This window comes from Stegodyphus dumicola, chromosome X1 (genome assembly GCF_044657685.1).
Source record: "Stegodyphus dumicola isolate Sdum_Otavi_A_Nest chromosome X1, ASM4465768v1".
Taxonomy (NCBI): Eukaryota; Metazoa; Arthropoda; class Arachnida; order Araneae; family Eresidae; genus Stegodyphus; species Stegodyphus dumicola.
This window is the reverse complement of record NC_140780.1, coordinates 50,196,341-50,224,175: the sequence shown is the minus strand read 5'-3', so window position 1 is coordinate 50,224,175 and position 27,835 is coordinate 50,196,341. Positions and strand designations below refer to the sequence as shown.

General features: G+C 33.3%; 1 protein-coding gene across 1 annotated transcript in view; it reads right to left on the bottom strand.

The window, feature by feature from the left end:
• Nucleotides 1-3,919: 3,919 nt before the first annotated feature.
• Nucleotides 3,920-27,835, bottom strand: part of LOC118185029 (uncharacterized) — a 33,608-nt gene continuing 9,692 nt past the window's right edge. Inside the window, exons 3-6 of the mRNA XM_035354807.2 lie at nt 25,855-26,051; nt 10,817-11,010; nt 6,602-6,809; nt 3,920-4,037 (exon numbers count right to left, since the gene is read on the bottom strand). Of these exons, the coding sequence (XP_035210698.1) occupies nt 3,992-4,037; nt 6,602-6,809; nt 10,817-11,010; nt 25,855-26,051 (645 nt within the window). The 3' untranslated portion in view covers nt 3,920-3,991. The remainder of the gene's footprint in view (nt 4,038-6,601; nt 6,810-10,816; nt 11,011-25,854; nt 26,052-27,835) is intronic.

Here is a 27,835-nt window from a genome sequence, read left to right as displayed (position 1 = left end):
TATTTGCATTTCGTAGTCAAGTTTGTAATACGTACGGCTCCAGATTATGGATGTTTGTCACGATCTGGTGACTTTGTCCTTTACCTGGGTAAAGAAGTAATCGGTTTCCCATTCCAAATGAAAGTGATAAGTTTTTTGGTTTTTGCTTGAACACAGCATCATTAGAACAGACATAGCTTAGTAAAAATGCGTAAATCAAACAATCCAAGTTAGAAGATGTCTAATACACTCGTACAGATGAAAAACATAATGTGACAATCTCACACGTATACAGTGAACTTTAAGATGAGGCTGACAATGACAGTTGTGCGGGAGAAGCAAGCGGTTTTTGTCGGCACTCATGTCGTCAGCATCGGCTCAGTGGAGGCAACCTTTGCTTCTCTTTCTATCGTCAGGTCTAGTGGCGGGATTCTCGCGCGTCATTCTATACGTTCTATATGTTTGCAGGAGCTGTAATGTTTGTATAGAAAGAAGTGTACATCTAATGAAAGACGAGTTCTCTTACCCGGACAGCAGCTCCATACGTAACTTTTTCTTGTAATGGTGTTATACTATAACTTTCGTATTCTGCTGTTCTTCTCTTGTTGTTATTCCAACTCGTGATTCTTTATTTAAGTCTCCTTAAATGCGGGAGCCAGGATAACCTATTATCAGTTGTGATTCCGAGATATTGTAACTCTGATACGCATTTGACTGGGGTCCCTGAAAGACTGAGGTCCCTTGATACTTAGATTTCTCCCAAGTTGACCTTTGCATTCAATCAAAATAACTTTTGTCTTCTGGGCTGAGATTTGCAGCTTGTGCTTTCTGGTGAATTGGGCAAATATATCGAGGCAGTGTTGAGCTCTTGTCTCTAAGTTTCTTCTTACTGCTACCGTGATTATAAAGTCATCAGCATATGCAATAATATTTGCATATTCAAGATGTTGAAAATACCGGAAAGCAGCATTGACTATTATATTTCAGAAGGTCGGTCCCACAAAGTGTTCTGGGGACACCCTCTGTTTATATCCTTCCTAAAGATTCCACTGTCAGTTGTGACATCTTATAGGAAAAATCATAATACGATTATTGCAGAGGGGCAAGCCATCTTTTCTGTAATAGTAATTAGATATGGCCACCAGAGGAAGCTGAAAATTTTTCTGATGTTGACTGCGATTGCCAAATTATCTAGATGTGTTTTACTGTATTGTAGTGTTTTATGAGCTCTGCAACTGCATGCTCTGTTGAGCTACCTGCTCATATTGTTTCTTATTAAGTACTTTTTTTCATGAAATAATTCATTTTGTTCATTATGGTTATTTTCAGAATTCTCATTGGTGGTAAGGGACATACTAGTTTATATAGTTAGGAAACTTCAGAAGTATTTTAAGATTTAAGGAAAAGGTTTACATCTGCGATCTTCATTGTTCTTGGAAAGTATTGTTGTCTACAGCAAGTTGACTAAATAGTCATTAGAAGTTCTGGTCTTTCATTTTGTATGGCATGTAAGACTATATTATCGATGCCATGTGGCGGTCCTGGAGCTTTCTTAGTGGCGAGATTACGAATTATGATATTTAATTCTGCCTTCCTCAATGGAAGTTCCTCTTTCCTGCTTACATTTTCAAATTTCATATTGCAAGTCATTCTAGCCTCTTTCTGTCACTCTGTAAAGTTATCCTCGTTATCCTATTTATTATAAAAGAACGTGTTTTTGATATTTTGGATCACGTGAAACTAGATGAGGTAAAGGTGCCAGTTGTAGCTGTGTAAACCATTGGTCAAAAGACTTGTCGCTGGCGACTTTTTTCTGCTGTTCCATATGCATTTTTTACCTGACTACAATAGACTCTCCAAGAAGCAATTTTAGCCTTATTTATCTTTTCTTTTATGCGGATTTAACTTTACTATGCCAAATTATGTGTAGGATGCGTTTGCTTTTCACCAGTTGGTTGCCTGGACTTTTAATTGCAGTACCGTTGCGCTGCTTCTTTCCGCCTAAGTTCTGAAATCCACCAGGAGGTGGTGTTTCTCACCTTGACTTTCTTCAGGCGATACATCTTGTGACAGGCATGTATTATCGTACTCACTACTCTGTTGTATAAACTATTCAGTGTCACTCTTTCTTGGCAGCTGTTTAAGTCTGCTATAATATCCTCTGCATAAATTTTGAGAGAAAGTCTGTTAGGTTAGCGTACTCGCAAAACTCTGTTAAAAATCATCGTTTTATTACATACTCACTGGGAGCATCTAGCTTGAATTTTACGATTTTATGGTTATTCAAGGACAGGAAATCACTGACTGTACGTATTTGGCCGTAGAAGCGAAGACCTACGTTATGTAGTCCACCCTCTTGCTCAGACAGTTTCAAAGGTTGGTGCTGAATCTTGACTGTTCACAACTATGTAGTAATTTGATTCTATAAATTCCAACATTACAGCTCCTCGTGAGCTCCCAATGCCAGCTCCCTACAGAAAGTTAGCAGCATTGAAGTTCCCGGCAATAATTTTATGTACAGCTCCTTTTGCTGGATGGAGAATAAGCTCTTCCTAAGGATCATTAACATTAGGGCTCGCTGGAAAGTAGACAGGCGTGATATCTATGACAGAAGAACTTTGACAGAAGAACCTTTAGCATGGAATGTCACTCTGGTGGGAATCGTAAGAAAAAATCGCAAAGATCTTCCTTAGTGTCTAGTCAATGTAAAATCGAGCGATTCATTCATTCGATTTTCTTTTCGCCAAGAAGTTGACAGTGATTTCATATGCACTAAAAAAATGTATCATTCGTCTCTCAAGCATGCACAATGAACACTGCACTGCTGATGAAAGTAACGACTTCAAGCTAGACACAATATTGGATAACAACAGACCAAAGAGCGACGGTGTAAATAACATTCTAAGATTCATTGTAGATAAGCGTTTTCGGGAATATACTTTTCATAGGGGTACAGAAAGGTGGCCACTGTCCTTATTTCTCAACTTTGTCTATAATGGATTTGTCATTTGGAAAGAGAATTTGCACAAAGATCCAGATTTGAAGTCTCTGAAAACTGCACAACAGGTTTTAGAGGAACATGGCAAACAGTTGATTGAACCTCAGTTGGAACACCGCGCTTCACATATCGAAAATAAACCAAGAGGCTACAATAATTTCACAATTCAGGTTATAAAACTTACTGGAAGTGATGCAAAAAAAAAAAAAAAAAAAAAAAAAAAAAAAAAAAAAAAAGCAAAGCATCAAATCGACTTTGAGGACGAGACTTCCAGCATCAAATCGACTTTGAGGACGAGACTTCCATCCAAACGAGGTAGGTATACTCTGAGCCCTAGAACAATACATAACACCAAGTATTCTCAGAAGTGCAACAAATGCAGAAAATTTATGCGTAAACGTCAAACTTCATGTGTTATTTTTTGACTTGCTTGTGAAAAAGATAAGCATCAAAGCTGAGTGTAGTTAACAATGCGTTACTACAATTACTCTTACAAAATTTAATTGTTTTGTAATTTTTTACCTGAAATTTTGGACCAATATATCCGTAATAGTGTGGCAATAAATGTTCATTGTCAGTATTATATCAAATTTATCTTTTGATCCGTTTTCTGACCTTAACATTATAAATACAAATGGAGTCAACATGATACCAATCTCAGGTACTTTAGTAACATTTTTATCTTAGTACTTGAAGGATTAAAATATAGGAGGGTCTGCAAGACATTGACACAAGCTTGTAGATGCAGTAGAGCTCTACAAGCTTTCCAGATGCCAGGTAACAGACCAACACGCACATTAAAATTTGTAATATAACTGACAGAGTAAAACTAGCTTTTTCTTATCTATATGGAACTAATTAATCTTAGAGTTTTCATAATTACTTCATGCAGTAGTTTTTATACATTATTTAGTTGTAATATTTCATTAAGTCTTATAAATATAAAGGGGAAAAAGGATGGGAATTTATTTTGCAAAACACATCAATAAATCCATCAAACGTGTTTCATAGTTCTCAGCACTTCTCTTTTCTCCTTGAACTGTGATGAATGTAGTATCGTCTGAAAGAAAAAAAAGGGCAGCGTGTAAAACTGATCCTATTACACTCTGTTACTTTAAAATAGACCCTTCAAGGTCTTTATAAAATTTATAATAGTAACAGATGTCGTCATTACCGCACAGAACTTATTTTCAGTACGCCATTTGAGAGTTTAGTTCAAGTTAGCTTTCGCTTTATACAAACGAAACACGCTAAACTGAAACGAAGTGGGAAAAGTGTTAGGAACTCAGCCATCTTCCGCAGGTGTCGTTACCATGGTTATGAGCAAGTCAGCAGAAAAAATATCCTTGAAGTGCCTATTGTAAAGTAGCAGATTTATAGTAGAGTCAAGAAAACATCGTAAAATTAATCACAGTTGTATTTAATTTTCTTTAAGCAGCATTTGATTTAACATAAAAGTTAACTCTGTCAGGGAACATTAAATTGTACTTATTGCTATTTTTACTCTGCGTTCTCTCAAAGTAATGTATACCAGTTCTTAAGTTTTACATTTTAATTTTGTCTTTAGGTGCTAATTTGTGTTCAGAAGATTACTTAGCTGTTATTTGTTAGGTTAAAAACTTCAGGTATTATTTTTGCTTCCTCGGGATGCTTTCTTGGTAACGTCTTTTCGGTAAGAATAAAATGTATGAAATTCTTCAATAAGTTGGCGGTCATTAAGCTTGAAAGTTTAAGCAAAGTATAGAACATGAAACGAAAATTACAAGATTTGCAAAGAAAAGACGTCTTTCTAGATAAAAATTATTTAGTAATCCTTCACAGAAATCCCTGAAGGGCTGTCTGCGCTTTGGAGGAAAGGCTTCCTCTGAGCACCTTTTAATAGGGACAAGCTACACTTGCTACACTTCAGGCTACAAAAGGAAAAGGCGCGAAACTTACGACTCACGTTATCCACCCGTTCCCCCCTTTTTTTTCTTTAAGAATAATCGAATCTGAAAGAATCTATCACATATGAGTAGTTTTATCCATTGGCATTGGAGGGTTCGTTTCACTAAACCATAGAGACACAAAGTTCTTTCGTCTTTCGCTGTTTGGAAAATGTTCAGTTTCCTCTTCAAAATAACACTATTAAAGATTTAGCTTCTGTAAAAACGGATTTTATCACGTAATAGACAAATGTAAAATAAATCGAACATATCGTTTCTGATAACATGTTCTAAACTAATGATAAATAATTTTTTCTCCGTTCAAATAGAAATTCAGATGCTGTGTATCATTTCCGATGGTTCATTATTAAAGCAGAAATTCAAAGATATGTATAACATCTCAGCTTTATATCAGTCATTGGTTATGTTTTATTCTGTCATTAAGCCTATAAGGCATTTCTCCCGTCTTCTTAGCGCGCCTTCGTGGTGTGGCGGTCTGCACGCTGGCCGCGTATTCCAGAGTTCCGTGGTTCGATTCCTGGCGAGGACGTTGCTCATTTTTCATCACACCTGCTTCCAAAAAATACCTAATGTCTCTAAAGTGGCTCCTGAACTAAAAGGGTGTTTGACGATGATTCTCCACACTCAGAATTTGGCGATTGGGTCCCCTAAAACCCCAGTCGCATTTTAAAAGGGGGAGTATATAAGGTATTTCTCCCGCCTTCTTAGCGTGCTTTCGTGGTGTGGTGGTCTACACGCTGGGCGCGTATTCCAGAGGTCCGTGGTTCGATTCCTGGCGAAGGCATTGCTCATTTTTCACATCTCCTGCTTCCAAAAGTACATAATATCTCTACAAGCCTCTTAATGTGTGACGTGAATATGAGTTAGTTTCCCTTAAAATATCTTCCACGAACCCATCCCTCCTCGTCATAGCCCTTGCGTACTTTGTCCCAATCTATGAAATTTAAATGTTATGAGTCCTATTAAAAGTAATGAATAGCTGGATTTTGTCTCATAATTACACTTTATGACTTCACCGGCATGTTTACTTATGAAAGTTTAGCAATAAATGCCTCTAACCATGGAGAGACCTACCAAGGACTGACAGGTAAGATAGCTAAGCTCTGGTAGTTCAACCAGGGTTCAAATCTCAGAGAACGAGCTGGTTGCATGGGGGTCTTTGTGATTCTTCACATGTGTAGAAGGATACAAGTCAGTATCTTTTAAAAAGTCCTGTATGAAGTCTTCCCTCCTCATAGGCAGATAGCCTTCGAGTTGCTTTGTCTTATATGAATTAATATAACCTAATCTAATCTTCGAGAGAAAGCGTCAAAAATGTTATAAGAACGCTCACAGTTACAGGTAGTTTAGTTATGAATACTTTTTATTTGTTATGTTCTTGCTGTAACCACGTTCCTGAAAATTAAATTCGCATTATATTTCCATTCTCGTTTTTCACGGAATAAAATAAGTAAAATAAAAGCAGGGAAATATACGTGAGTAAAATACTGTTTTTTATAAAGTAACTGCAGGAAGTGAAAGATTTTTAACTTATTATGGGAAAAGGAATTCAGCTTCGCATTTATTAACATTTAATATTAGCATGAGTCTTAAATAACTTACAATTTATATCTTTTACTCCATCTGAAAGTACCTGAAGCTTATACATGTTTCGTTTAATTCTGACCTGTGTTCATACCTCAAAGCCCTTGCTTCGCAGCAACTCCAGAATATCCATCTGCAAGACCGTGACATACGAGAGGCTAGATTCTTTGTTCTTTCTTTACATTCTTGGAAGAGATTTGCAGCTAAAAACGTTCTCCGAACATTGCCAACTCTTTTACCTCTTATGCAGCAGTTTCGCTTCCACTTATCAGTCTGCTTGCTGTCTTTGCTTTTCTTTTTACCTACACAAATATATATAATTACATGGGTCAAAAGGTTCTTCGGTAATGAGCGGTAAATGTTAACTAGACTGTCTATTCTACTGCCTTGTTGGCAATAATGTGCTATACATAAATGATTAATAAATTGGTAAGCAATTATTAGTTACAAAAAAGTGTTTTGTGAAGTCATCACTTAATCTAGAACCCCTAAAATTATACCAATTTTTCTGCTGAAAGTATTTTCATAACATCTCTTCAGCAAAATCTCCATGTCTTAAATATGCTACGATATCTGTTACCGTTCACTATATTAAATACGCTATTATAATGGAAAATTTTATTAGTTTTCGCAAGTGAATACGCTGTTTTAATATATTATTGCTGAAAATTTATAATGATGTGTGTTTACTTCATAATATTTTTAAAGGCTGAACTTAGATATAACTAGTAACATGAATATGGAGTCTTCAAAAGACACGAATTCAGCGTTAGAAAAGGAAGTCATCTCAGTACCTCTCTTTTTAAGGAAAATAGGGAATTCGATTGAAAGTCATTATAAATAGTCATTACTGTTTTCTATTTTCTATGTTATGGTTTTATATTACATATAATATACAACACTACTTTTCGTACGGAGTTATTCATTGCCTAATACAGGATTATGAGTTAAGCCATCTGTCATCTAAGAAGTGGGTAACTACATTCGCTATTATTAACAAATGCCATTAACAAATAAAATATCTATATCAGATCAAAAATTTATTAGACGTCACAAAATAACGCAAAATGTCGAAAGAACTCCTTTTTCATATGGTGAAGTTAAATATTTTTTTTTAGTTTTTGACTCTAGAATTACCAATCTAAGGTTAGAAATAATATCTGGAGGTAATGATTTAAATTTCATCATACGTCTCAGTTCATTAAATCAAATCTTTGGAAAAGGGAATGACGAACTTCAGAGAAACCAATTTTTCTTATGCAATGAGATACCGGAAACAAGTGAAGAAATATTTCGTTAAAATGCAGTTGCTTAAAAAATGAAGCTCCAAAAATAGATGGAAAGCTATTCGCTGACTTTCGAGATGAAATATTCTGTAATTGGTTCCCCAAAATATCCCAACGGGCTGTAATATTTCTACATTATTACATTAATTTTTAAGCTCAATCTGAAATTAGGACTAATTTTGTATATAATGAAGTGGTAAGTCCGCAGTGAACGGTTAAATGTAGCAATAAAGAAGAATAGCCGTTCACATATGTCATTCTGAAGTAAGCTTAACATCTACTGAAAACTCCGAGAAAGTTAAATACGCTTACATACTATTTCTTCCTGCAGTAATTACCAACATATTCTGAATTAGATCTCTTTCATCAAGCGGACGTCATCTGCGAGAAAAAATGCTGCAGTATTTCATATACACTACATGACAGAGAAAATGCAATACCAGGAAAATGTAGTTTTTATAATTAAGCAAATTGCAGCAAATATGAAGCTGAAGGATTTTTATAAATAACATGTGATGCAAGGTTGTCGTATGACATGTTAGCGAGATAAGAAGGGAAGGAAACTTCTGATGGGTCAACGTAGAGGACAGGGAGAGTTTCACTTTCGGTGACCGTAGTGGTTGTCTTTACGTGAATATTATTTTCACTTCGCAGTAGTAATCTAACCTCGCAGGAAGATCTGAATTTCAGTAGCACTTCATCAGGAAGGGTACTGGGGATGCGACCTTTAGAGAAGCACTGTTCGTTATTTTCGAAATTTTGCTGCAATGCTTTCGAACAACAGCTGTAAACGTAAAGCATCAAAAATGGCATCTGTTTTGTTAATCCTTTAAACGGATGCTCTCTAGTATTACGAAAATTTTATAAAAGAAAATTTCCAAGGATTTTAGTCAATTTTTTACATTTATATACAACCCAAATTTTTATACCCTGTTGCCAACCGACGAGAGGTCTGTGACAGCCGTGAAACCGAACATTCTATTTGAACAGGTAATTAATCACAAAAAACATATTGTTGCAACTCAAGAAAACTTAAACAAATTGGGCAAATCAGATAGAGAATGCGGGCGAAACTATTAATAACTCTAAGCCAAACTCTGAGGAAAATAATGCAAATGAAAGCTGGGAAACCCCCCCCCCCAAAAAAAAAAACTAAGCACTTTGTAGAAACAATTATAGGTGTATGGAACACCAAAGATCTCGTACAACCTAATTGTAGCCACAGAAATGAAGATCAAGGCAGTAAGTGTGCCAGTTGTATAGGTCCACATATTTCAGCCTGGAGAGATTACCTTATGAATCCTAAAAATTTCAGCAAAATTATGGGCGTAATGAGACCACTAAACAGAATAAAAGTAACCCTACACCAAATACTTCCTGAAGTATCAGCTCTGTCCCTAACGAATTTATCAGCAAGGATAAATAATGGGAAGTATTTTAAACGTCGGCTAGTAAGATGCTAAAGCAGTAATAACTTTATCAGAGCTGGCAATAGCACGTAACTGCAAGGCGAGGCTGCCAGAAGCTCTCGCTTAACATTCAAAATCTCGGTATAAATACACAACGTCGAATTCACATTTTGGTGAAGACTGCGGAAAGAAGTTAAAGTAAAGATTCAAATCATAGTAAGTGGTTAATTGAAGCAATATCCTACAATTCCATTAGAGTTTGCACGCCTAAATTGGATAAAAGTTACCACGACCTTTGCAACCTATCGCATCTCAACTTTATCAACACCCTGAAGTTGTTGATATCCTCTTCGTAAAAACCTCTGGTGTACATCCACAAAGTGAAATACTCTACGAATTAAATTTAGATCACTTTTCAGAGCAATTTAGTTTGTCTAGGTCTTATCCAGTAACAAAGTATATAAGGTATTTCTCCCACCTTCTTGGCGTGCCTTCGTGGTGTAGTGGTTCTGCACGCTGGGCCGGTATTCTAAAGGTCCGTGGTTCGATTCCCGGCGAAGGCGTTGCTAATTCTTCATCTTGCCTGCTTCCAAAAAATACCTAATGTAATACATTACTAATGTATTACATTAGGTAATGTATGCCACAAAGAAAACTTGCTGATCACAACACATCGACTACTTTAGGACAAGTTACATTAGCATAAATTCTTCTCTTTCTAATGTGCTAAATTTTGATAATGAAATCTTTTCACGTTTTTTATATCTGAGCTATCTGAGCTTAGAAAAGAGTTAAATAAGTGTACCTATTATTTAAATATTGCTTCGGAAATAATTTAACAATACTTAGCTGCTTAAATCTATTAAATATTAAGTCAGATTTATTTTAAGCTAAGAATAACAAATCGTAGAGAAGAAAGGCACGGATGCAATAGCAAAGGATTCAAATAGCAGTATTAAATGAATATCTATAAAATCATTTGAAAAAAAAAAATAGAATGCTTGAACGAAACTGAATGCAAACACATTTGATTTAACATTTTTCTTTACTGTGCAATTTTAGATTTTGTTGCGCTCTCAGTTTTTATTTTCCATATTTGAAGACCAGATTTTTGAATTAATAAACTGGCATTTAATAAAATGACTTGACACTATTCTGAATCTCTCTTGTTTTAAATTGAAAGAATAACTTTTAATACTGGTTCCTTTTTTCAAGACTTTAAATATGGCATTTCATTTCTTTTTACCTAGATATCCTTTTACACGCAATTTTATTGTGTCAATACTGCCAAATAACGCACTACAACAATATGTTATTGCAGCATTAATTATAATTAACACTACAGTAACATATAAGATTGGTTTCGTATTCCTTTAAACAACTGAATAGTTGTCACGTGTATCTTTAGATCAAAAACATCTCTTAAAATATAAAAATACGTAACAGTGACGTAGAATCGAGTGACTGATAGGCTAAATATAAGGTGAAATGATACCTAAGAAGAAAAACAAATTTGCTCCCACAGAATTCTACAGAAATAATTGTTGCTTAATATAGAAACACTGGCCTGTAGTTACCATTGCAACGCTTACAACATGAATAACAACATCTTACCGTACTTTTTGTGTTTAAAATAAAATTCTTCAGATTTCTTCCTTTTTTCTGCTTTTTTGTTTTTCCCCTTTTTGTTTTCTGGACTATTAGCTTCACATTCAAGTGCATCTTGAGACTGACTTTCATCAGAAAATGGTTGATTACCAACATCTTCAACAGAATCTTCATTTTCGTCAAACGAATCTTCATATTTACTGAAAAGTATGGCTAGATCATCACTACATTAATATAAATTACATAATAATGTAGAGCATTCATTTATTTTCATTAAGCAATTATTTTGTGTTAATGATCTTTAGTATCTTTCTCGCTTACCGTTTCCCTGCGAGGATATTAAGTTCTAACTCACGCTTATTCAAATGAGGTAGAAAGAGATAGTATTTCAAGGGAGGTTTTAGACGGTAGAATTAGAGAGTGTTCCCCCTGTTGAAAATCACATTACTAGTTAATTCTCTTGAGGGCAGTTTATCTGCGCTATCCTTGAGCTAGGCCATTGTGTTATCCTTGCCATTATGCTTGTCCCGCCGATATTAGGTCCGAGCCAACTTGCGCGTTTTCTGTTTGTGCAGCCTTTGCGCTAACTCCAAATTTACTTAGTTACGTTCAATTCGTTTATATTTAATTTACCCCATAAATGCTGGCTGGTTATTTAAGCCCAAGCTGTGCCTTTTCTTAAATTATCTGAGTTAATAAAAGGGTCTTTTACACTTTTGCCAAGTCTCAGTTGGAATTTCCAAGACATAGCGAGATGTCCCTTAAATTTTCAGAGTTTACACTCAGTTTATGTTACCAAAGACAAAAAGACTCTGTAATAATAATAATAATAATAATAATAATAATAATAATAATAATAATAATAATAACACAGTAATAAATTATGGTAACAATACATTAATAAATAATATATATAACATAGTATTATCATAAATAACTGGAAGAAATGTCTTTGAAAGAGTTTCAAATGGTTATATATTTAAATGAAAGACATTTAACACCTCTTAACATTTCAAACACAATCCAAATTTTCTACATTTTATAATTTGCGCTAGCAATTTTCAGAGATAGTTTAAATTTTCCTTACCTCCCGTTCTTAGCCTAATTGCCACAGTGAAAAAAAAATGTTGCATTTAAATATCAAAGGACCTTAAGCAACTTGCTCACTAACCACCATGAATTAGATGAAAAAGCAGAATGACATTGTAAGACGCTAGTTTACAGCAATTACGTAGATTCTCATCACCAGCACATAATTACTGGCAACCTGAATATCATACAAAACCATCAACTAAAAACACTAATGAGTTATGGTACAAAATTTAGACCAGTCAGAAACATAACTAAAAATTACTGTTACAAGACTTTCGAAAACAACATCAACGAATTTATAATTAAAGCAAGCTATCAACTGAATTTACCCATACATACCTTCTTAAAATGGAAAGCTAAAATTCTTCAACGCATATCCACCGAAATCAGTCACCTCAAGTTTAAAAGTACACTGAATTGGTCGCAATATACATCAGATATTAAAAAATTAAAACAGCTTTTTTACTATTACAAAAATAGATAAAGCAACTAATAACTTTAACATTATATGAAAGCAATTCTACGCAGAAATTATTCATAAAGAACTTCTCAACGCAACTACTTATCAATTAGCCAACCTTACAGAAACATCTATAATAAACAGGATTAAAACTTTTCATAAGAAACTCAATATTACTTTCAATACAAACTACAACAGATTTACTAATCTTTATGCAATACCCAAATTCCATAAAACACCATTAAAATTCAGATTTATAGCTAATGGAGCTAATAATTACAAGAAAATGTAGACTATTATTTTTCAATTCAACTTAATAAAATCTGTAAATTTATTTTCAATGATTGTAACACTAATCATAACTATTGCTGGATCATCCATAATAACACTCCTGTCATTAATACCATTCAAACATTTAACATCCAAAACATTAACTACTATGACTTTGAAAACTTATATACCTCACTTCCTCTAGAAGAAATCTATAACAGTCTACTTGATCAGCCTAAACTCTTCCCTGATATGCTCAAAATTATGACTCTTGACAAATGGAAAACCTACCTAAAATGCACACTTTTTCATAACTACATCAAGTTTCAAAATCAACTTTTTAAACAAGTCAGAGGATTGCCAATGGGCTTACATTGTAGCTCCTCGATCTGTAATATCTTTTTATTTATCAAAGAATTTAACTTCAAAAAAAAAAAATCTACAACCACAAGAGTTAAATTACTACAAACACACCTACAGATATATTGATGACCTTATTACAATTAATAATTTTGGTAAAATTGAACACTCCGAGATTTATCCAAATTGTCTTACACTTAATAAAACTAATAATTCACAAAATAGCATAGACTTTTTAGAGCTTCAAATAATTAACTACAAAAAAATTTTACTTTTTGACAAAACAAGACACTTCAATTTCATTACTAACAAATTAATAAATTGGAACTCCAACATATCCAAAAAAGTAATTAACAATACAATAATTAATCAAATACAACGAATTAAAATTATATGCACAGATACAATAGATTTACAACGCGAAATTTTGCTCCTTATTAAAATTCTCAAAAATAATCTAATACCCATTCAATTTATTAACCATTGCCTTAAAAGAGCAGGCGTTAAATACTCACTCTAAATCATTTAACTGATAGGGATATGATAATTTGTTCCTAAACCTGAGAAGGCGGTATAAGTTCGATGACTATCAGTTGAAGGATTTGTATATAGTGTAATTACTCAGTTGTATATATTGTAAATAGCTAATTGTCTTCAAACTTATGCTGTTACTAAAAAAAATGGGCCTATTCCATGACTTTAGTCTGTCTAATAGCTCTTGGACAGTGAAAATTCCTTTTTTCCTTTCTTAAATTCTTAATCATTGCGACACGACAATTAGCCAGAAATTAATTAATTTCCATTCACTAGTATTCTAAAAAAAATCTTAATAGACAGTTTCACTCAAATAAGAACTCCACATAATACATCCTCAAGAATTCCGAGTTCCACCCACTACCATAAATTACTTCACCCAAGTCTTACCGACTGATATTATTCAAAGCCCCCACTGCCGCTAAGAATTTTCGGACACCCTACACTTATGAGTCAGACACGAAGAGCAGTTTGCAAACTCCCCACTAGAAAGAATGTAAGTTACTTAATACCTTTTCTGGCCTTTATATCTTCATGTACATTCACTGTTCTTATTATATTTTTTATATTATTTTTATATTATTTTTGATTTGATTTTACAAAGTTTGCATTATTTATCTTATTTTGTAATCTTCTATGTTTATTTCAACTTTACTTTGAATTCTATTTCATAATGACAATTTCCATTGTTTAATTTTTACAAATAATATAGAACTCAAATGCACAAACATGAGGATGTCGGGGACGGTTACTCGAGTTTTTTCGGATTTCTCTACAGAAATTGCTTTTTCCTCCAAATTGAATTGGCTGAAATGCTTCATAAGAATAAGTTCTTTGAGTATCAGCATTGGTTCGTAATCTCTTCTATTTGCGGAAATATTTGGCTTGACTAGAATTGCCAGTTTGGCTTTACCTTATAACTCGAGTAAAGACGAAACACCTTCGTATTTACGTATTTTTATTAATTATTGTTCATTTGTTCCCCTTGAAAGGGAGTTGGTTGGGAGTTGGTTTGTTCCCCTTGAAAAGTCAACTAATTTCCGATCAATGACAATGATTACATGTTTTTAATTTAAATTTTCCTTTTACAATTGAAATTTTGTTCTTCATGATGATTTAATTCCAGTCCCCGTTAAAACATTATTAACATTTTACTTTCAAGTTACTTCGAAACATCTTTCAAAATATAACTTACCAGTATGGATTCACTCTTTTAAAATAATTCTACTTTAATTACACTTAGGAGATAATATAATCAATTAATCAATATTGTTTAGGATATAAATTATTATTAACTAACTTTGCAGCAATTGCGCAAGTAGTAGTAACTTGTTTTCGCACTAAATTAATTTAAGATCATACAACATTATATATTTATATATATATTTCAAATGCAGTTAAATAAATATCTTGCATACAAACAAATTGCTCAAGCTAAAGGAAAAAGAAGAGTAAATTTAAATAGAAAGAAATAATTCAATTTATTAATTTACTGCAAAAGAAGTAAACTGCTATCGAATTTACGTTTTATTTTTGATTTCCTTCATAACTCAAATAAGATAATTTTATTTAAAATTTTATTTTGTGTTTGTGAATTTTAAAAATATCTTCTTAGTTAGTACATTATATGTTTAGTTCTGGGTTTGTAATCTTGTTCAGTAAGGGATAAAGGTCGAGTTGTTCTTTTATATATCAAATCTCTAAAGTTTTCCTGAAGACCAATAACTCTTTCAAAGATTACGCCCCACATCGTACATATTGTTCATTTCATGAGCTATTCAAGTTTTAATACTGATGTTTTATTTTGACAAACAGGATTAATCCATCAGGCGCTCAATGGATAAGATAAAGGAACACTGGTAGTTCGTGCCAGGTTTGGTTTTTATTGCGATTTCGTGGCTTTCTTTGTGTGCAACAAGAATGCGAATCAGTTAGGGAATCAAGAAATTAGGGCGACATATCGCTATGCAAAGCATCAGGTACAAAATTACTGAACAAAGTGAAACTATAATCAAGATGATATATCTTTCTTATGGAATTTTTAGGATATTCTTGAGTTTTAAGGTAAGTTTTTGGAACACGAGATGGTTAAAGCAATTTAGTGATTAGACGAAGAACTTAATTATTTTTAAAGTATATATGGTGAAAAAAAATTAACTTGTGTATGAATCACCTAGACGAGGGAGACTGATATTACAATTGTGGTATGAGCCATCTACCGAAGCTCAAGAATTAGCAAATGAAGAAGGCTTCATTTGCTCAAGAATTCGCATTTTGTGTTTTCAAGTACGTATTGCAAAACAATAAATATTATAATTGATAAAAGTACCGTATTTCCCGAAAAATCATACCTAATAAGAAACTAAGCCATAGCATAATTTTTCACAGGGTGCTTGTAATATAAGGGCTAACCCCCAAACTAAGCCCTCTTAAAGATCATCAGTCAGACGTATTCCCCATTGACTAGTCGGAATGCAGACTCAATGCACATGCATGCGCATATGATAACGAACTGACGTTATTGTCATATTTCATTATGTTTTTTGTTGTAAGAGATTAACTTAATAAGACACATTTTATTTTTTTAATTTTATGAGAACAGGTTTTCTTCGCTTTTGAGTGGTCCATCATTCTTAACAGTTTCTGCTTTCTCTACTGTCCTGTAAGTATTTAATTATCATTTCATTTAATAATGAATTTAAAGGGAATAAAACTTTTATCCTTAAACAAAATGCGTTCAGATCTTTTGTTGTTTGCATCAGTTTTTACCATTTCTTCTATAGGATTGATACTGATGAAACTGCCCCGCTTATCTGTAAAATCTGTAACACAACAGTTTATCAGAAAGGTGATGCAAGATGACGTCAGTGACGTCACTTCCGGTTGCCAGGTTCCTCCGGGTACTATTATTTTTGTTTTCCGGGTACCTCCGCTAACTACCGTACATTCCGGAGTATAATACACGTCTCAGTGTATAATGCGCACCTATACTTTCAAACTATATTTATTATTTTTTAGATATATTTGCCGAATTACGCGCACGCTTTTCTTTACGAAGAAACTTGAAAGATATGTGTATAATGCTCTTATCTTTTGAAGTCATTCATACGAATATTATTCCCATTCGTTCGAACAACTGTGTACTGAATTGACAAATGATAAGGGGAACAATATGTGGGGAGGATCGAGGAAGTAAATAATTCTGCAAAGAGTGTAGGTTCTCTGTTGCTCAACTCTCTGTTGCTCTCTGTTGCTGTTGAGGTCTTCTGTTGCTCAACATTGTTGGTCCGAAAACCACACTTTCAATTTTTCTGCTGCCAAAATTATTCAAAAAACATCTTCCATTGGAGAATTGGATTTTCTAGAGGCATTTCACATTCATAAAAATCTTTCTGTTCTAGTTAACGATCCTAATTCCAATCCTTTGCCTTCGGCCTTTAAAGAAATTATGTTTTATTTCTGATTTCACCAACAGATGGCGCCACTTGCTTATTCTTATCCAGGCTTTCTTATCTAATCATTATTTCCTATCTTATTCATTTGCGGTTTTGCAGCTGAGGATGGTGGTTCGGTAAAACCATCGAAACTAGTCCTGTGAAAAAATTTTGTAAATATAACGCTGTTTGTTTGACTTCTGTTTGTTTTGATTTTTGTTTGACTTCTGAATTAGTGTAGGTTTTATTTAATGCAGGTGTGGCCGAGAATCTTATACTATATTTTCGAGAAAAGGGGAATAGAAATCTCAAGAATGTTTTTCTGACCGGAATGAAGTCGCTGAATTAGGAGTCAGTTGACAGACAGGTGACAGGTGACGGAGGACGGGGACGCCTGACGTATAACATAGGTAAACAGGCATATGTCCCACGTCCTCCACTATCTCGAAGAAGCAACTCGCTGGAGCCCCGTGAGGCTGCACCAAGAGTTTACATGGCCATACAGGGGCTAGATGTCGGGTAGTTTTTACATAGGACGTTGTTAATAACACAAAGTAACTTAGAAAGAATATAAAGGATAGCATTAAAACACTAAAACACTCATATAAGCTGAAACACATAGATATACAAAATTAAACGTAAAAGCATAAAAACACACTCGTAATTACGTAACATAAAGACATAGAAACACACACGAAAATACATATCAGGACACATAGAATACATATGGAAACACGTAGAGCACATAAATGCAAATATTACACTCAGAGGAAACATATAAGACATAGTAAGGTGTGCGTAAAGCAGTAGTGCTGTGCGGAAATATGCTCAGTTCCCATAATACATAATGTACATACTTTCATTAGGGGCTTCTGTTGCATGAATTACATATTTCGTTGCATACACTACATTCGTGCATTGTACGGATATTATATATTTCGATTTACGATAACACATCATTCCATTGGGTGCCCAGTGCTTCACACTGATAAACATGTCAGTAACATTATATCTGCAAGTTGGTGGCTATTGAAAGCAGATGTTAACACGAGGCTCGAAATTGAATGTGGAATGTGTATTACAGAATGTGTACATACTGCGAATATCTAATAGTTGAGTACATTGTCTGCAGTACCATGCTACTGTGGCTCGCAAATGTCTTGCCCTAGGGCGTTGATTTGCTGTACAACTGCGCAGATGCTCCTTATAGCTGGCGGGTGTTTGATTATGAAACGATAGTAAAGTGTTCTATCATTCGTTGGATGTGGTAAGTGGTGGTTTGTTGTTAGACTGCAGTCAAATAGATAGTGCTCGGGAGAACCTAGCATGCCACAGACACATCAGTTGACAGACATTGTGACGTTACAAAAGAATTCAGCAAACGGCCATTCCTGATTTACTAATTACGCACTTTATAATCCACAAACAACATTTAGCAGCGAGAAGTCTGTTGACAAAAATAAATGAGGTTTTAGCGTAATCTACAAAAATTTTTATTTTTATAAAAATAGCGATTTAAACAGAAGTTATTCGTATTTTGTCAGAAGGTCGGTACGGAACATGAGCAATTATTACTGTATGCAGAAGTCGGATGGCTCTCGCGTAGCACGATTTTAAGCAAGTTTTTTGAGTTAAAGATGGAAGTGGAAATATTTTTTAAAAGAGAAAAATAATCCCTTAAAATTCATTTTGTCTGATGTAGAATGGGTTGAAAATACTAAAGTCATATCGTTATGTATTAATAGTTTAATTTTGATTTTATAAGGAACTATAATATATCTAAATGCGTTTCATTTAAATAAAACCGATGGATTAAAGGAAAAAATTTTTTGATTGGATAAAGTAATAATATTGATATATTTAATCATTACTTTGATTTTATTAATTCGCAGCAAGATTTAAATTAATCAAAATTAAATATAATCATTGTGCAGCACTAACAATCTGTAAACAACAGTTTCGAAAGATATTTCGGATCTGAGAAAATCACATGTAAAAGGTATTTGTGAATAACAAACTTTTTCAAAATAATAATAATAATAATGATAATAATAATAATAATAATAATAATAATAATAATAATAATAATAATAATAAATAGTGATTAAAAAAAGAAAATTAAATTTAAGTAACAGAAATTATCAGTCCTTCCCTTGAGCTATTAGGTTAAAAACTAGTTTTTCAACAATGTCTATGGATAATTTTGGATCAAAATGGAAAATAAATATCCATCTTTATAGAAGAAAGGGAGGAAAACATCAGTCCCCTGTTCAGCAACATATTTATGCGAAGTGGGATTTTTATCTATAACGGTAATAAAAAAAAATTTAGATATTGGCTTTTTATTGTTTCACCGCTCCGACTTAGCTCGATTAATTTAGAACCCACAATTGAAAAGCTGATTGAAGAAGAGCAGCAGCAATTTTCTTATTAAAATTACATACCAAATAAACAAAAGTACAGCTATGTAATATTTTGATTGTCAGAAGACTAACGTTTTTGTTTTGTTTCTCTATGCAATGCTTCTGTAATTATTTTTGATTAATTTTTGTGATTTTTCTTAATGGTTTATTTACTTATCTATAATAATTACATATCTTTACATTTAAATTATTGTTAGTGAATGATAATAAAAAATGTTACAATATCATTGCACTTACGTAGTAGTTCTTTAATATCTAGTAAAACGTTCTTTAAAAAAAAAAAAAAAAAAAAAAAAAAAAAAACAGCGGTCCACGAGTCAGCCAATTTTTGACAATGGGTAGTTATTTTGCTTCCATGCTTCCATAAATTTATTTCTAGGACTCCAACAATATTTCTTCGCATTGTTCCAATAACTTTAGACATATTATAGTCTTCATAGAAATGACTAACTCACGTATTTAAACAAATCGGTGCAACCAAAGTTAAATTCCCCAAATTTCTTAAGGAGATTTTCGTTTTCCAAGTTATTTTCCTAGTTTCGTGAAACTTTTTCGTAGGTATGACATTTACGAACTTTCTCAGGTCTGTAATTTTCTGTTACGATTTACCATCAAACTCCTGATTTGCACTTTTGTTTCCTCCGGTTTCCTTGGGGACAACTGAAGAATTTGAGCTCCTTTCTGTGTACTAAGAATGGAAAACATTTCATTAAAAAATTTCGTAGCATCAATTTGGCGCCCCTCGGATACTGCGCCCGGGGACAGATGTCCCCCCTTGCTCCCCCTACGCCACTGCCTCCGGGATTTTATTCGGGAGATTTTTCAAATGACATTTTTTTTTTTTTTGGTCGTCGTATATTTATGCATATACCGTCTATTCATACACATCGCATCAAAACATATATCGCCCAACTGCCTAACAGAGAAAGTGCTACATTAATGAAATTTTGCCTCAACACTTCATAAACTTTAGGATATGTTTAGACGAACATGTCATTTAACTTGTAACAATTTCCGGTCCATCACAAGATAAGTGATAAAAAAGAAAAGCAATCTGTTCAGTTAACTTTTGAAACTTCCTCAAGGATAAGGAAACTACATTTTTTTCAGCTGTTTCTGAGTAAGCTGTTTCTGAGTACGGTTAAAGTGCGTAATGGATTTGAGACCCTTTCCAGAATATTTCGTTCCATAGGTATGCTTATATAAAAGTTTATTCATGGGCCTACGAGCAGCCTATTGGTTTTCCCAAAGACTCATTCTAATGCAACAATTATGGTGAAGATTTGGAGACAATATCTGAAAGAAGAAAATATGAAAGAAACGAAACAAAAAAAAAAAAAAAAAAAAGGGAAGGTGACGACCGTCACAACTTATAAACAACGCATCCTGTTTTATGCAGTAGTATCCTTACAAGTCACAGCTGCCAGTATTCTGTAGTATTTATTATTTCTAAAGGATTTGGTTAGTCCAGTATAAAAAAATTAAAAAAAAAAAAAAAAAACATATTTTCCTTCGATCGCCTAAGGCAAATTGTAGTCAGTTCTTAATTATTACGTCATCGAAGTTGCGCGGGCCATAGAGTGATCTAGAAATGACGCAATGCAGAGAAGTTATTACGATTTTAGAATAGAGAGGAAGAATTAATGTTTATAGTTATATTATAATTCTGATTCATATATTTTTATCTTACATATCCCCCCCCCTTCAAAAAGAAAAAGGCGTAGCGACAGAGAAGCCTTTTTAAAGAGAAAGAGTTAAAACACTAGCAAATGTAAAAAAAATAAAAATAAATAAATCATAAAATTTTTGTCCTGTAAAGTATAATTTATAAAGATCAATTTTTTTAAATAAATTTTTAGAGTCCTATTAAATTTTTCAGCATTTCAGTCCAAAAGTGTTTGTGCTTGAAAGTTCACATAATCATAATTCTTCAGGGTATATATATGTAAGATAAAAATGTATGAATCAGAATTATAATATAACTATAAACATTAATTCTTCCTCTCTATTCTAAAATCGTAATAACTTATCTGCATTGCGTCATTCAAATTAATCATGCGATCTTACGTAACCGTTAATACCAGATGCTTCTTGACGACCAATCACCGAATTGTAAACCAAAACTTTTCTCTTCGCGTGCTTCCATCTTTCATAACTACGCACTTCAGCTTTTGCCCTCTACTCTGCTAAGATGTAATTTCGCTGGCTTGCTTTCCTTCTCAACAATATCAAAAATGTAAATCTTTTGTGGAAAGGCACGACTAGAGTGCAAAGTGATTGTGGCCACAAATATCAATTGGAAATAAAAATGGAATTAAAACTGCCTCGACTGCCAAGTTCTTTAAATACTAAGCAATCAAAATTCTTCTTCAATATGGATCTAAGCACGCATCGACACTGCTCCGGCTTTTCCTTGTGCTTTAATTATGACAATTAAGTCGACAGGATAGTTTCCTGCAGCCTGAAACCTCAATGGAAAATTTAGTTCTGCTCTTCAAATCATCGTTTTGTGAGAAATCCAAGATAATGTGAAAGAAGGGAATCATCAAGTTTATTTTTTCAGTGTTTAAAAAATAAAAGATCATTCTTCTGCTGTGGTGTTTTGCAAGTGCTTCAAAAAAATAATCACGCGTAGTGTTTACAGATTGAAAGTAATCTCTCGATAAATTGAGAAGTTCGAATGCCTAGTGAAAAGGAATATTTAATTTGCTTCCCCGATCTCTACAATATTTAGAAAAAAAAAAGTGCTTTAAATCATCAGTGAATTACCGTTTAGGAATTCAGCATTACAGTAGGTTCAGTGGGTTCATTACAGTGATTGTGGCCACAATCACTTTGCACTCTAGTCGTGCCTTTCCACAAAAGATTTACATTTTTGATATTGTTGAGAAGGAAAGCAAGCCAGCGAAATTACATCTTAGCAGAGTAGAGGGCAAAAGCTGAAGTGCGTAGTTATGAAAGATGGAAGCACGCGAAGAGAAAAGTTTTGGTTTACAATTCGGTGATTGGTTGTCAAGAGGCATCTGGTATTAACGGTTACGTAAGATCGCATGATTAATTTGAATGACGCAATGCAGATAAGTTATTACGATTTTAGAATAGAGAGGAAGAATTAATGTTTATAGTTATATTATAATTCTGATTCATACATTTTTATCTTATAATACTTATAATACTCGGTATAATGTCCTCTGATAATACTGTTAAGTTTTGTTAATTAATTATTTTTTTGTCCTTTGTTCTCTAGAAATCATTTTGATTTAAAATTTTAAAATTCTAGCTAAAAAATAGAACAAATTACCACCAAACAGGGAGTTTTTTCGAGCCACCGCGCCCATTTTCTTACTTTATATAACACTTTTAATGATTATTGTAAAAAAAATAAATCATTTTAGGCCTAAAACTATGATGCATATAACTATGAAAGCTGAACGTGAATGTGTTGAGTTAACTATTCAATAATTAAGCTAATCTACGAATTATTGAAGCCCATAGTTTTAAACTGCATGATACAATTTGCACTTCATGTTAAAATACGTTTTATTTTCTCTATCCGAAGACCCAAAGAAAACATCTTTCTGCTATTTTTATGAAAGATATCGTTGAAACATATTCCTCTCTGTGAATTTCCAGATTATGTGTTCATATTTTCGTGAACACATAGATTTTAGGAGACTATCTTATACAAAATATAAGTAGGTTTATATATGTAAAAGAATAATTTTAACTGAAATCATAGAGAATTTTCTCAGAAGAATATAAAATACAAACTATAAAAAAAAGGGCCATAATACCACTTATCTTTATGCAGCTCTGCCAATTACGGCAACTTAAAATGACCAACATAAAGACGCCCGGCAATGTCTCGCAAATTCATCTCTTTGCGTTGTAATTTGGTGTGACCCCAACTTGTCAGCAACTGTGGTAGTGACTGCTATGAACTGTAAATTTACACAAACACGTAAGAAGAGTTTAAAGCCCTTTTTATTCCACTTTAAAAATAACAGCTGCGTCCACTTGACGCTCACAAACTACGCCGACCCGGCGGTTTAACAGAAACAGAATGTACAACTGAAAAAATAATGGCTGGATGAATAAATAGCTAGATCACTACCTACGAGGCTCTGAGATCTTAACTAACCTAACAGCGTTCTAAAATACAGCTGAGATTCAGCGAGCTTACTAATTAAGTAGTTGAAAGATTCAGCAAACTGCCGACATAGGCACACAGGCCGAAACGCGCGGTTCTTAAATTTCTACCTAGCAACCTTCACGTTCGCGATTCAAGAAGCACACTTACAATCTCGTTTCCCTTCTATTTAAACTCAATTTACTTCTGCTAAATTTGAATATACTGCGCGCTCTACTACAATTTACATACTCTAACATTGGCAATTCTAGGGGAAAGTAAAGGCTTGACAGGAAAGATAGCTTAAAATAAATGTTAGTTAAAATAAATATAAACCCTACAGCATAATGGCCGCGTCTTTGTGCTAGAGAAGAGATTTTGCATATAAATGTCGTGGTTTTATTACTTCTTTTGTTTAATAAATTAATCAGAATAGCAAATTAATAGCCTAATTGCTTAATGATGCCATCATATTTATAACGTTTGCTGGTATCAAGCTAAGAACCGGTCTTTTTAAATATGCTTTTTAAATATGCATGGTATGGAGACACCGGGCATTTGCATGCTTTGAGCTACCTTCATTAAGATGCCAGCACCGTTAAAAGACGGTACAAGTTGAAGCATGGTCTTAAAAAAAATATGGCTTGTCATATAAGCACAGACAATTTTCTGAAAGTCAGTTTTCATTTGAGGGGGGAAAAAAGCGACTTTTGTAAAGATTCAGACACTGTTACGCATGTGAAATTTTAATTTGGGCTTTGATCAATATATTAAGCATGGCAACTTTATGCGGTTGCTTTGGTTTATGTGATTGCGGCAAAGCCTCGAGGGTTATCTGCCTAAGGGGATAGATGCATTCCTGGAGGTCTTGCTAAGGAAAACTGGCTCGTGTACACATTACAGACGGAGAAAACCCCTAAAGCACCCATGCTATCAGCCCAAGCTATGACCGAATTACTAGTGTTCAGCGAATTTACTACTCGGCCGTTGTTGGGCTGCGTTTTTATGCGAAGTCCCATCGTTATGACAACCCTTTTCCATAGTAGCACCTGCCCATTTTTGTCCCAGCTGCTTCGAATTAATCTAAATTAGAGTATTTCCCTTCTATTTTGAATCTTTTAATGCTATGTCCAGGAAGTGAAAGCATTCGTGCAACACTACAGTCAGTGCACATTTTCGGATTTAGTGTCTTATAATGAAAATCTCCAGAAACTGTGAATTTATTGTGTGTTTTGATTTTGTTTTGTAGGAGCATTATATGCGAGATTTAGAAGAAAGAGAAAATCAGTCGATGGGCCAAGAGAAAGAAAGCGACCAAAAACTTATGCTTATTTATGTCCTAAAAATGAGTAAATAAATTCTATGGGAATCAAAGCGCAAGTACACAGTGCGTTGCCAGTGAGACATTTTCACCGTTTAAAGAACGGTTCAAATTATCATTCCGCTGGTCTTGACTGTATGCCAGACGTGAACAGTAATCACTCGCTTTGAGAACCGAACTTTTTAAATTGTAATAATTAAAATCAGAATAACTTCTAAACAGAATAATTACTGATTTTTGAGAATTCTGTGCGTTCCTGAATTTAATGTCAAAGTTACAAAATTTTTATTTACTTTCTGAATGGAAGCAAAAGAAGAAATACAAGTAAAAGCAAAATTACTTTTTTTATACATTAATTAAACATGCTTCTTATGATCAAAGAAGATGCTGCATAAATCGAAATATCTGCTTATAATTATACATAAAAGTATTGTTCTAAAAATAATTTAATTTATTTAATTTGCAGTTTTATGTCATTAGTTTTATATTAATACCACTTTTACTGTGTATAGGACGAATACTTTTAATAAAAATGTCGTGTATTTTAATACCAATACTAATTTTTCCCAGCTTTTTCATCGAAGGGTCGGACCCGCAGAGTAAGTCCTCCACTCGTTAATATCTTGCATAGGTTAAGATTTGTTTACTCATAGTCCAGGATTAATTAAACGAGGTATGCAGGCGGTGCATTTAACTTTTTACGGCGGAAATAATGCTGGCAATAATCGACGCCTTCCATAATAACAAGTGCTGCCATCTGTCAAACATCATTGTAACTTTTTAGAAAGACGTATTGCAGCAATGAAAACATAATTAACAAAACAGTGCATGATTAGAAATCTTACAATGTTTAATAATTTCAATTTACGATTTTTCTAAATTGCGCAAATTTGTTTATTAAAAATTTCCAAGGGAACAAATCGACCAAAACCTTAGAAAGTTTTCCGCGCAAAAGGCAGATGTGGAATTTAAAACGTCGAAGATCATAGTTTTATAAAATCTTAACTGAAAAGTAGCTTACTTCATCAGATATGATTCATCTTCCTCATCGACGTCTAAGATGAGCCAGTCATCTGAAACTTCTAATCCATCTTCCTCTGATTCTAGAATTATCTCAGGCTGTCCGCCGTAAACGTCATATAAAATACTGTCAGTTTCTTCCAATATCACATCCCTAGTTCTGTTATGAAGCGAAGTTGGAATCCCTAGTTCATTATTCTGTTAAAAAATATTTATATTGAGAAAATTGCTGTCCTTTTAAAGTTTCTTTAATTAAGAAGAGTATAATATTATGTTTGCCCATTATGGCTAGATTTTGGTTTACAAAGTTGTAAAATGTAGTCATCAATTTAATAAATAAAGAAAGTGAAACATTAACATCTTCTGGAGATTAAACCTTGCGCATAAAATTATACGTCTATTTAGTAGAAGTATTTCATATTTAAAGTGCCTTGAAAATTCCATAAACACGTATTTCTACAAGTTATTTTTAAATCACTAAAATAAATCAATTTAATTTATTAAATGTTCAATTAAATTATTTTTCACAAATGAAAAAAATAAAGCGTTGTTGAAACTGTAACAAACATCTCAACTGAAAAAATGAAAATAAAAATCATCTTTCCCTCTTAAGTTAAGAAAAGACTTCAACACGAAAAGAAAGTAATGGGAAACAAATGGAAATAAAATTACATTTTGGTCCAAATTTCTGAAATTATTAACTATAGTGAATCATAAGATCAGTTACTAACGACGCAAACCTAATTAAGTCTTATAAATTATTGTTTGAAAAAAATTCCTCATTGCAATTTCTTATCAAAAGAAGCAATTCACAGTTTATCTAAAAATTATTTAATTATGCTAAATGGTGTTTGGCCCAATCCACTGCAGAAAGGAACCTACGATGATATTGTCAGTCATCCCAGTTCTCTTCGAATACCGTCTATTTAAAAACGCTTTGCGTTTATCTGAGCTTGCTACTAAATAAGAGCTGTGGATAAAAAGTATTACTCTTATAATTATTATCATTTAAAATATCATGTATGCCAGAGTTTAAAATGCGCCAGAGCCTGGCCCTGGTACTTCTTAGTTTCGGGGATAATTTATAATTCTTGCCAGAGCGTAACGGAGCCCTAAATAAAAAGGGCTCTAGCACTTCTTTTATGTAACTTAACAACAATTTCAGTAGAAATCTGATATTGAAAATTTTATTTTTAGTTATAAAGTTATATTAAAAATCTCTTATGAAAATTGAATTTATCTGAATAGAAGGAGTAATAGTGTAAAATCTCATGTCAGACTGTAACAAAAATACAATGTCGTCTTTTTATAATCTTTTATTGTGTCCAAAATTGCAAAAGTAGTTTTTCCTTTCCTCATTTCGGACTTTGGGAAAAATACATAACAAATTTTGAGCAGAAAAGCTCTTGGGAAGAAAAAAAGGGTAAGATAGGAAAAGAACTAGCCTGAGAGAAAGAATCAAATTTGAAAGTAATTAGGCCCAATGTAAGTTCTGGAATCTTCATAATCATATTTGTTTAGGGAAGTTTTTTCAAAATATAAAAAATTTCAATACATACATTAATTATTGTACATAGCCATAATGAAATTCAAAATTTTATAACATAACTAATTTTCATTCCATTTAACATCATTTGGAGTAGTTTTCTTGAAATTATGCTATTTATTATTATCAAGACATATCTAATTTACTTATTTTGCAAAAACTGAAAGACGCCCCTCCCCGCAGCTTTCTCTAAATACCTACATTTCCATCTTATGGGCAAATTCACATTAACAACTAATGTATTAATTCATCAATGGTTAATGGTCCCCTTTGAAAATTAGTTAAACCTTAAAATAAAAATAACCTTAGTCCTCTGCTCTTTGTTTAAAGGCAACTAGCCTTTATGAACTGCACTAAAATGTTCCATTATATATTTAAAAAATATTAAAGCTCATTCCATTATGTATAACAAATGAATGAATAAAAATAGCAATTA